This window comes from Dipteris shenzhenensis, chromosome 32 (genome assembly GCF_047967505.1).
Source record: "Dipteris shenzhenensis isolate YYH24624 ecotype China chromosome 32, Dip_SZ_1.0, whole genome shotgun sequence".
In the NCBI taxonomy this organism is placed as follows: Eukaryota; Viridiplantae; Streptophyta; class Polypodiopsida; order Gleicheniales; family Dipteridaceae; genus Dipteris; species Dipteris shenzhenensis.
In genome coordinates, this window is record NC_141627.1 from 16,321,806 (window position 1) to 16,333,767 (window position 11,962).

General features: G+C 43.2%; 1 protein-coding gene across 1 annotated transcript; it reads right to left on the minus strand.

The window, feature by feature from the left end:
- Positions 1-8,289: 8,289 nt before the first annotated feature.
- LOC147880364 (pentatricopeptide repeat-containing protein At2g33680-like) lies at positions 8,290-11,157 on the minus strand. Its single transcript, XM_087370595.1, has one exon. The coding sequence runs from the start codon at positions 11,155-11,157 to the stop codon at positions 8,290-8,292; it is 2,868 nt and encodes a 955-aa protein (XP_087226721.1).
- Between the last annotated feature and the right edge of the window lie 805 nt (positions 11,158-11,962).

The following is an 11,962-nucleotide window of genomic DNA, read 5'->3' on the forward strand; positions in this document are numbered from 1 at the left end:
GTTATGTACTGCATTTGAGTTTTTTTGCCTTTGAATTTCGTGAGCATTGTCTCTATGGAAAGTAGACTAAATCATCCCATAAAAGAAGGGGAAAGAAAGAGCTTGAAAGGCTTGATTTGGTGCATTCAGACGTATGTGGCCCCATGCCTACACGGTCATTAGGTGGGGCTAAACAATATGTGACGTTCATTGATGATGCAACTAGGAAATTGTGGGCTTATGCTATAGCTCAGAAGAGCGATGTGTTCCAGGTATTTCAAAAATGGATGGCTTTCGTTGAAAATCATTCAAGTAGAACGCTTAAATGCCTACGGACTGACAATGGTGGAGAGTCTCTCTCTCATGACTTTCAGCATTTTTTTGAGACAAGTGGGATTAAGAGGGAGCTCATGCCCCCTTGTACACTAGAACAAAATCCAGTTGCAGAACATATGAACTGCACCATTCAGGAAAGGTTGCAATGTATGCTTTCCAATGCAAGTCTTTCTTGTGGTTTTTGGGTTGAGGCAATGAAGATTGCAGTGCATGTGAGCAATAGATCACCTAATAAGAGTTTGGCTGGTGGTATTCCTGAAGAGGCATGGAGTGGAAAGAAGCCCTCTTACTCTCATTTGCATATATTTGGATGTGAGGCATATGCACATGTGCCAAAAGAGCTTCGGAAGAAGCTAGATCGTAAGTCTAGGAAATGCATCTTTTTAGGTCTCATGGTGAAAGTGGAGAGATGGGCTATCGTCTTTGGGATCCAGAAGTAAAGAAGATCATACGAAGCCATGATGTGGTATTCAATGAGAAGAAGATACATAAGACACCCATGAGGGATGTGGAAATGAGGAGAATCACTTTCCAAGATGTGAATCCATCTGCATATGTTGATAGACAGCAAGCTGTTCATGCACTGAATGTGCAAGAAATGGTGCCCCCAGGGACTCCCATAGATACATAATCAAGGGAGATCATGGATCATCTATTGGTGGAAATGATGAGCCAAATGTGGCTGATATATGTAGGCGGGACAGTAGGCTGAAATGCCCTTGAGAAGAACATCTAGAGTGTCTAGACCACCTGAGAGATTTGTTCCATAGGTAGACTATGTGATGCTTACTGATTGCGGGGAGCCTTCTTGCTATAGAGAGGCTATGATGCATGAGGATGAGTGCAAGCTATGCAATCAGAGATGAAATCACTCATGAAAAATAAGACTTGGGACTTGGTTTCTTTGCCACATGGAAAGAAAGCATTGCCATGTAAATAGGTCTACAAGAAGAAGGTAATATGTGATGATGTGCCTAAGTACAAGGCCCATTTGGTTGCTAAAGGGTTCAAGCAAGGGAAGTGTGTGGACTTTGATTGTGGCAGTAGAGGATATGGAGCTTATGCAGATGGATGTCAAGACAACTTCCTTGCATGGGGATTTGCATGGTACAACCGGAAGGCTTTGAAGAAAAGGGTAAAGAGAATTTGGTTTGCAACCTAAAAAAGAGTCTCTATGGCCTTAAGCAAGCGCCTAGAGAATGGTATCAAAAGTTTGATGCTTTCATTCGGTCCTAGGGTTTCAGAAGAAGTAAGATTGATTACGACCTCTACACTAAAAGGGCTAAGGATAATAGCCTGATACTCCTAGCACTTTATGTGGATGATATAGCAAGAACACTTATGAGCTCGATGCATTGAATGACAAGTTGCACAAGGCTTTTGACATGAAGGACTTGGGACCTGCAGGTCATATTCTTTGTATGTGAATCACGCGTGATCAGAATAGGAAACTCCTTTGGCTTTCACAAAAGGAGTATGTTACAAAAGCATTGCAATGTTTCAATATGGAGGGGGGGGAAGGAAGTAAGTACTCCATTGCCTCCATATGTGAAACTGAGTCAGGAAGATAGTCCCAAATTAGATGAGGAGAGGGCCATATATATATGGATGACATAGAAGGTTACGATGTTCTGCACCACCAAAAATTTGTGTGGCTCTCTCTTCTAGCTCTTCCTCTCTCTCACCTTCTTCTGTTCTGCTTCCATGGTTGAGATCTCTCAAAATGTTGCATTCCATGGGAGCTTGAAAATTTTGTTAAGCCCCGCGAGGTGCATCTAGTTGACTGCTACAAGTGGCCATTGATGAAAGGGAGGTGCATTGATTCCTAGTCCCTTAAATATCTTAGCCCTCTCTTCTTTGGTATCAACCCCGTAGTCTTTTTGGGGACTTTGCACATTCGGCGGGCTCAAAGCCATTTAATTAGTCTTGGAAGTCTATGTGGTATAGAGATGTGGAGGGGAGAGAAGATTGCACCATGCTAAAAGGAGAAAAGTGGGCTCAAAATGTTTGGGCATCACCACATCTGCTTGTCAACTGTAAAGTGACCACCCTCTTCACACTACTCCTTTCCATCATTCGATTATCCCTCATAGTGGAATTGGGGCCATTTTATGGTGTACCTTGCTGGGAGATTGTGAACCATTTGGTTGCTCCTCTCCATTGTTGTACCACCTAATCTCACTTTAAACCATGATTTGACATGTAATGATCCGTGAGGTGAGTCTTCACAGTCACCTAACAAAACCTGTGGCCAAAACAACTTAATCTCCATCATGTTGATTTGTTTTAGAAGTTTGTTTCCTTCCAAGTCATCTAAAGTGACCGTTCCATTCTCAAGGCACTTCTTGATTTGGTAGGACCCTACTCTCACCTAATGGAGATTTTGGTAGGACCCTACTCTCACATGATGGAGATTTTGCTTCATCCCCCTTAGTGAGACACTGTCTAGCAATAGAAGCATCCTATCTTGCTAGTTTCTTGATGTGGAAATCATGCCTTTCTCCTTAGCTAGATTGTGCTTTGCATTCCAAGCTTCCCTGTGTTGCAATTCATCGAATTTATACGATTCATCCAATTATTTCTTCTAGGATTCTTCATAGCCATACGTATGTTGGATGGCCACCATTAAGCTTGGCACAAGGAATTCCACTGGAATGACTACCTCAAGAATGCCAATCAAAATGGAGTATCCTTCACCTTGAATACTGTGAAGAAGGCCCATTGTGCTTCTTGGAATTTGTGATCCTAATCTGTTACCCGGCTTCACATCGTATCCACTTTCTTGGTAATTTTTCTTTTAGAATTATATTCGACATGTTTTACAAAAGAATAAAAAATGTTTTCCTACTATTTAGTTAGGTACATGGGGGCAAGGTCTAGCATTTAAAGGTGGACCCCCTTTGTTGGGGTTACGGGAATCAGTGTCCCACAAACTTATGACCTCCTTTAGGAGGAACATTGGAAATCACACTCCACCTAAGTATCGATTTATGGGACCAATCAAATGCACAGATTGTGTACCGACCTAGCAACCATTTAGGAGAATGTCTCTAGGCTTTGGGTGTGAGCTTGGAAGCATGCCAAAGAGATATAGAGATACAAGAGAATATGACAAACAAGAGATAGATCAATGTATAGGACTACCTGCTAGGACCCCGACGCTAAAGACAGAATACAATTATGACAACTTTGGAAATTTGGTTTTTATGTGCATGGATGGGTATCTGACGTGTGCAAAGGTACACAAGACAAGCTCTAGTAGCCAGGGGGGGGGGGCTTAGGGCTAGGTAGGCTTGATTCTCAAGTTGAGTAGATAGAGGGCTTTGCTATGTTTGGTGCATTGGGCCGGAGCCTGTAAAGGGGGCTCAGGGGTTTAGTTGTCCAACGCAGGTGGGCGCAAGTCTAGCTCCCTTGTTCAAGGTCTAGATCCAGGATCATGTCGTTGACACACATCTGTATCCTAGCGTAGCCCATAGCCCAAAAATAGATCCAAGGCCTCCAAGCAACACCTAGTGGTATGGGACAGGACATCAGGTGGGTTAGGGATCTGGTTGGGAGATTGTGCTAGTAGCTCAACTCCTGGATCGGAGGGGACATCTTGTGATTCAAGATCATTTCTCATAGATGTCGTGGTTGGGTGGTGAGCAACCTGCTCAGATCTTCACTTGTTGTTTTTGTAGGTCTGCATTCTCAGGACCTTTGGGATCATGTCAATTAAGGTATGATTCTTTGGGGATGATGATGGAAAGGGACGTGATTTCCTCCAGGTAAGATTCAAATTTAAAATTTCCTGGGATATCCTACAGGAGCTTATGGATTTGTCAGATAGGGTTATAGTTCATCTGGATTGGGATAGAAAGAATTTGTGAAGAGAGCCCAGGAGGATTCACTATGATGCAGGGAAGTTACGAAGATTCATTGATGAATCAAGGAGAGAAAAATTTGCAGCTAGGGATTTGTGGTTGAGGGGATCTCATGGCGGGAAGATTAGCTTGCGTAGGGCTGCCAAATTGAAGGGCTAGGCTATGGCAAAAATTGGGTTTTGGCTAGGGCATGCCATGGAATTTTTGGCTGAGAGTATTAGAGTTAGTGCTGGGAGAAGAGGGCGGGAGGAGAGGTGCGATGGGAGCTAGTCTAGGTCAAGAATGGTTTCGATGCTTGGAAGGTTAAAAAAGCAAAAAGCCTTCCAAGTTAGGTGGGTGGCTTTCTAAAAGCTAGGGTTCACCTAAGCCTATAAAGTTTTTGGATTCCTTCCCTCCACGAGCCCCTAGACTCCAAGAGTTATGCACCAATACTCTCCTCAGCCATCTCCTATAACGATTCTCTTCAGTCGGGCCGAATTGCTGCTATTTCATAGCTCGGATCAATCGGCCTATTTCCTCCATTAAGCCTTGCTTATTTCTTTCTTTCCTTGTTCCCGTGGTAGTCCTAGTTCACTGCTCGGTTGAATTCTCGAACCCACCTATTGTTTCCTCTTTCTTAGACTGCTCTCTTCTCCAAATTCAATTTTAGTGCTCTTTTTCGCTGCCACAATCTACTCATGGTTGATACGATTGATCCCAAGATTCTCGAGGGGGATCATGGCATGGATTTTCAAGGAGGGGACGACCAAGGTCTTTATGACGATTTGGTTACAAAGAATGGTTTCAGTGAGTTCACCTCCGCTCTTGACGAAAAGTTTACTTTGGTTAACTCAAATCATATGGAGTTGGCAGAGCAACTTCAAGGGATTTAGTCTTCTCTTTCACTTTTCACTAGCACTATTCAAGGGCTCACTGATGTGGATGCTTTAGCTTTAGTGTTGGGTCTGAGCATTACAACAGATCCTTATCCCCGAGATCAAAATCCAAGTGGTAGACGCTTGCATGCACAAGTGGCAAGTACACTTCCAGTTTCACCCCCTATCCTGATGAAAAGAAGATCCAACTTGCAACAGGGTATTTATCTGGAAAAGCCTAACTCTGATGGAAGAAGTTATGGATGAAACCCTCCACCTAGATAGAATTTGAAGAACTATTCAGGAAGAGGAGGATTGTGATATTGTAGGGAAGTTCAAAGCCCTCGATATGTCCAAGCAGAACTTGACCTTCGAAGTTTCTCTCTAGAAGTTTCAAGATTTGCAAGCCAAAGGTACAAAGATGGACCTTGTGACTTTATTGGGATTCTTTGGGATGGATTGGTGATTCCTACAAACTCTAGATCAAGAACAATAAATGCACCACGCGCATATGTAATGATTACCAAGGCTAGTGCAAAGGGAACTACTACTTTGGATACGAGTGGGAAGAACAAGAGGAAGTTCTTCCAGTCAGCTTCTAGTACAGGGGAATCGAAGTCGGTTGACAATGCTCCCAATAAGAACTTGACTCAGACAAAGAATGGTAAATACCGTTTCTTAGACACCCTCAAGTTAAAGAAAGAGGACATTGTTTTATTTGTGAGGAGCGGGGCCACACAAGGAATGATGATTGTCCTAAGCGCAAGAACCAAACACAAGCACATGCATCAAAGCTCTAAGTAGGCCAAGGAACCAAAGCTAAGGGAGCTAACCAAGCCTCAATGATAGGTATTTCTATAAATGGCATTACCTGCCCACTTTTCTGTAATTGTACTTTTAATAATTCATTATTTGCCCCCCATGACCTTTTTCGAGCTTATGGAGAAGTGAGGGACAAATGAGTTCACATTCTCTTTAACCCGGGTAGCTCACATAGTTTGGTGAATTACAAACTTGTGTAGAAGTTGGGGTTATCCATGACACATAGTGATCACACCTATGAGGTACAGCTTCCAATGGGAAGCAGTTTTGGGATCGCAAGATCGATGATCTTTCTATCCGGATTCAAGACTACACGGATACTCTTATGTGCTATGTTATGCACTTGGAACATGTGGACTTGTTGATTGGAACAGAGTGGTTTAAAACCCACGATATTCAAATCGGATGGAAAGATCATACTCTCTCTTTTTTAGATAAGGACATCCAAGTTTATATTAAATGTGATGATATTCCCTCTTCTTAGAGACCTATTGTACCTGTGATGCAGCTCCGAAATATATTAAGCACTTCTCATTATGGTGTGTATCAATGTGTTTTGATTCCGCTTCCTTCATTTGTTGTTTCGGTTAACAACAAAAATGACTTAAGTGCATTTGAATACCGAGGATTGAGAACGTTGTTAGATGATTTTGTTGATGTATTCCCTGCACAACTCCCGGAAGGTTTACCTCCAGGAAGGGTAGTAGATCATCGCATCAATTTGGTCCTTGGGACTCAACCTATTAATATTTCACCTTATAGGATGAGCCAGCTTGAGGACGACAAGTTAACTTCACAGCTTCATGATTATCTGAACATGGGTTATTTGCCCAAGTAAATCACCCTAGGGTGCACCTGTCCTTTTTAGAAAGAAGGACGGTTCTTCCTCGAGAATGTGTAAAGATTACAAACGATTAAATAATGTGACAATTAATAATAAATATCCTCTTCCTTGCTTGTATAATTTGATAGACTAGTTGGCCGGAGTGAAGTATTTCACTAAGATTGATTTGCACATGGATTATCATCAAATTCGTATCTATGCAAAGCACATAGACAGAACCGTGTTTCGTACTAAGTATGGTCACTACGAATTTCTCGTATTACCTTTTGGGTTGACCAATGCTCCTGCTACTTTCCAGCAAATGATGAACGATTTGTTCCGAGATATTTGACCAAATTCGTCGTTGCGTTCTTAGACATCATCTTAATATATAGCCGATCATTAGAGAACCACATTGGACACCTCAAGATTGTCTTAATTCTAGTAAGGCAGCATAAGCTATATGCCAAGACAAGTAAATGTGACTTCTTCATGAAGGAGATCATGCCACAAGATTTCTTCAGAAGGTATGAACATTGTTCTAGATCGCATTCAAAAGGTTTTGAAATGGCCCATACCTCAGGCAGTGAAACAACTTTGTTCTTTCATAGGACTTACGGTCTTTCTAAGAAAGTCCGTACGTGATACTCTAACATCATAGTACCCTTAATCAACATGTTGAAAGGTCGTGGATGCAAGTCCAGCCAGCCTATATCTTGGAATGAGGAAATGAACAAGACTTTTGATACCTTGAAACAAAGTATCAAGGAAGCACCTATTCTTGAATTGCCCAGTCCTACCCGGCCTTATGTTTTAGAAGCCGATGCGAGTGACTTAGCTCCGTGGTTGACCAGAACTCAGGATTGTGCCACCTACAGTACAGGCGACAGGAGGTCAGTGGATGATTAGGAATAATTTGTTGTTCCGGAATGAAAAGATATGTGTGCTAGATGTTTCGGATCTTCGATCCAAGATTCTTTGGTAGTGTCATGATGCTCCTTACCAGGCTCGTTGGAGATCTGTTTGGGAGTCGAAGGGGACACCTTTTGATTCGAGATCATTTCTCGTAGATGCCGTGGTTGGGTGGTGAGCAGCCTGCTCAAATCTTCACATTTCTTGTTGTTCTTGTGTATGCTTGCAGGTCAGGATTCTCAGGAGCCCTGGAGTCATGTCACCTTGAGAGCTTCGTCACAAACCAGCAGTCTTTTACATGTAGATAGTCCCCTTGGAAGTATCGATCAAGGTACACAAGCGGGCAGCCTTTCACTGCGCCCATGACATCACATTCATTCTACAATGACGTAACCAGTGTAGAACACATTCCAAATCAGTTGCATGCCAATCCTCAAATTCTGAAAACGGATCTTTCAGCTTTCCATGCACATTTTCACTTTCAGCTATCTGGTATCACAAACATCATAAATGTATGCTCACCACTAGTACTAAGGTCAGTCCACCAGTTCTCTTCTGGTTTCTTCCATGCTGGAGCATTGGTTTAATTTGAGGCTGTCTGCTATCACCCATCAAAAATGTATGAAGCAATCTGCTAAGGTCAGTCCAACATGCCTTCCTCATTCATATTGGAGCAGCATCTTTCATTACTTAAGTCCTATCATGTTTCGTGGGCATTTGCCCATACATTTCCCATCAAGTAATATGCTGAAGGACGGTTTTCATTTAAGCTAACAGCATTTTCAAAGGCATGCCTTCCAACTTCTAGATTCTTCCAATTTTGACATGCACCCAACACAGTCGACCATATAACATCATCAGGTTGGAAAGGCATTTTCTCAACCATCACCAAAGCCTCATCTAACTGGCCAGCACGACCAAGGAGGTCAACCATGCAAGTGCAGTGCTCAACAGCTGGGATAATGCCATACTGTTTCCTCATAGTCCAAAAATACTTCTTGCCCTTCTCAACTAGACCCACATGACTGCATACAGTGAGGACACCAAGAAAAGTGACCCCATTTGGCCGTATGCCTTCCTGCATCATTCTATCAAATAACGTAAAAACAAAATCACTCTCTCCCTGGCGGGCATATCCTGCAATCAATACATTCCATAGTACAACATTCCTTGCAGGCAATGCATCAAACAACCTTTGGGCATCAATCATGCTCCCACATTTAGCATAAATGTCAATTAGACTAGTTTTCACAATAGCAGTAGCCGTATTGCTAACCCTGCTGATTTGAGAATGGAGTTCCTTAGCAGTTTCTAGCACTGCTCCGTTGCCACATGCTTTCAGAACAGCTAAAAAGGTTAAGTTATTCGGTGTGACACCTTGGTCTTTCATTTGTGCATAAAGTCTAAAGGCGTCCTCATTTTCTTCTTGCTCGGCATACCCCATGATCATGGCAGTCCATGTAACCACATCACGATGAGGCGATTCATCTAAGACACACCGTGCATCCTCTAGGCCACCACATTTTGCATACGTATCCACTAATGTATTCCGCACAAGTAAATTTGAATCAAAGCCATTTTTTACTACCTGGAAGTTGATGGCTCTCGCTTTCTCAAGGCATTCTTTTATTGCAGAGTGCAAATAAAATTGTTTCCCCTCTTCAGGTGCTGCCATGGTACTGCAAGCCTTCAACACTCCTACAAAGGTTCGATCATTTGGTTGGACGCCTTCCTTAACCATCTGTGCATACAACTCCCAAGCCCGTGCACCTTCTTCCTGCTTAGCATAGCCCAGGATCATGGCATTCCATGAAACCACATTAATATGAGGTAAAACTTCAAACACACGAAGCGCATCCTCCATGCTCCTGCATTTCACATACATATCTACTAAAGTATTTCCCACAAACTCATCCGACTCAAATCCACTCTCCACTACTTGGGAGTGCATGGATCTACCTTTCTCCAGACATCCTCTTCCCCCAAATTCCGTGTCAATGTGCTGCCCCTCTTCCAGTACTGCTAGGTTAATGCAAGCCTTTAACAAGCCAACAAAGGTTCGATCATCTGGCTGGACACTTTCTTGATGCATCTGTGCATACAATAGCAAAGCCTGTGCACTCTCTTCCTGCTTGTTGGCATATCCCAGGATCATGGCATTCCAGGAAACTACATCACGATACAGCAATTTGTCAAAGACACGCCGTGCATCCTGCAGGTTTTCATATTTGGCATACATATCTACCAAACTGTTTCCCACATATACATCCACCTCAAAGCTATTCTTCACTACTTCAAAGTGGATGGCTCTGCCTTTCTCCAGGTATCCTGTCTTTGCAAATTTACTATCAATTTGCTTCCCCTCTTCTAGAGCTGCCAGGCTTGTGCATGCCTTCAATGCACTAACAAAAGTCCGAGCATTCGGTTGGATATTTTCCTGGTACATCCGCATATAAAAGTCCAAAGCCCAAACACCTTCTTCCTGGTTGGCATACCCTAAAATCAGAGCATTCCAGGAGACCACATCCCGATGAGATGATTTCTCAAAGACACACAGTGCATCCTCCAAGGTCCCACATTTTGCATACATATCCACCAAGGCATTTACCACGAACAGATCTGACTCAGAACCATTCTTTACAATTTGGAAATGGATAAATCTACATTCCTCCAAGCACATGGTTTTCTCAAATTTTCCGTTACATTTTTTGCACCCTTCCAGTAGTATGAGGCTGCTGCAAGCCTTCAATGTGCTCACAAAGGTTCGATGATTTGGTTGGACGTCTTCTTGCAGCATTTGAGCATACAAATCCAAAGCCCGTACACCCTCTTCCTGCTTGGCATAGCCCAAGATCACAGTATTCCAGGAAACCACGTCACGATGAGGCAACTTGTGAAAGATATGCCATGCATCCTCCATGCTCTCACATTTGGTGTACATATCTATCAAGGTGGTTTCCAGAAATAGACCTGATTCAAAGCCACTCTTTACTACTAGAGAGTGGATCGCTCTACCTTTCTCCAGGCATCCTAATTTCACAAATATCCCATCAACTTGCTTTGCCTGTTGTAGTGTTGCCAGGGTACTGCAAGCCTTCAATGTGCCAACAAACGTACGCACATTGGGTTGGACACCTTCACGGCACATGCGTGAGTAAAACTGCAAAGCTTGTGCACCATCATCTTGTTTAGCATATCCCAGAATCATAATGTTCCATGACACTACATCTCGGTTTGGCATGTTGTCGAACACATAGCGAGCATCCACCATTTTTCCACGCTTTACATAACTGTGCATCAAACTGTTTGAGTAGCGTCTTGTGAACTTCATTTCCAGGTCTGCCTGTACCAAAGGAACGGCGGCCGAAGGGCAGCCTAAGCTGTGTGCCCATAAGCAAGGAAGGTGGAAGCACGGAGCTACCCTCCACACGACACGATCCGATAACTCAGCCGAGAGAAAAACCTCCGACAAAGCAAGATCAACCAACTGAGACGCAGAAAGGCGCAAGCACGATGAAAGAGAAGGCCAACGCATACGAGAGAACTCTGATAGAAAAGAGAAGAGCATGCGCTCAGCTTTCGATCTCAATGAATTGCATCGGAACAAGCGTCAAAATGGGGAAGATGTATATGTTGAGCCTCCTACTCCCGTAGAAACTTGCCAACAGACAGGCAATTTGCTGCGAGGAGAGTTGCTGCCACGGCCCATCCTCCCTCCTGGCAACAACTTGACTGTCTTTTGGCACCAACACAAGACTGCACAAAATGCCCATCATCCCATCTCAAGGTTGCTTGCAAAATTGCCTCCTCAACGACTTGTGTACTTACACACAATGTCCATCATCCCCTGTCTCTTGGGTGCACGCAGTGCCCATCATCCCATCGCAACGTTGCTTGCAAAATTGCCTCCTCAACGACTTATGTACTGTCAATTGAAATGTCTTTGGAAGCCATTTTCAGCACGTCAGAACCCAGCACTTATGTTGATGGCTACCTGATTGTTTATGCCTCGTCCGAAACGGCCTTTCTTACGTCACAGCGTGTTCCCACAACTTATGCCACTCAAAGAGATTGTTCTCCCCTCACCACAGTTTTAGATCGTCACCCTTCACAGGAATCATTGTTAGCAAGGAAGCATCGCTCTGGTTGGGTTTTCAAGCATTCGTAATTTGTGCATCCCCCCGTCGTATTTCTCACCATCTCCAACAGAGCAGAAGCACGATATCAGATTAACCATGCTACCCAACATTCCAGAAAAATTGTTGTGTAATAAACAAGTGAGTGAGCACTGTCTTAATTGGTTCTCCTTCAATTCGTTCAATTTCAAAGGAAACAATTGTCAAAGATTAATGAATAACACCTGTGAAGGAAGC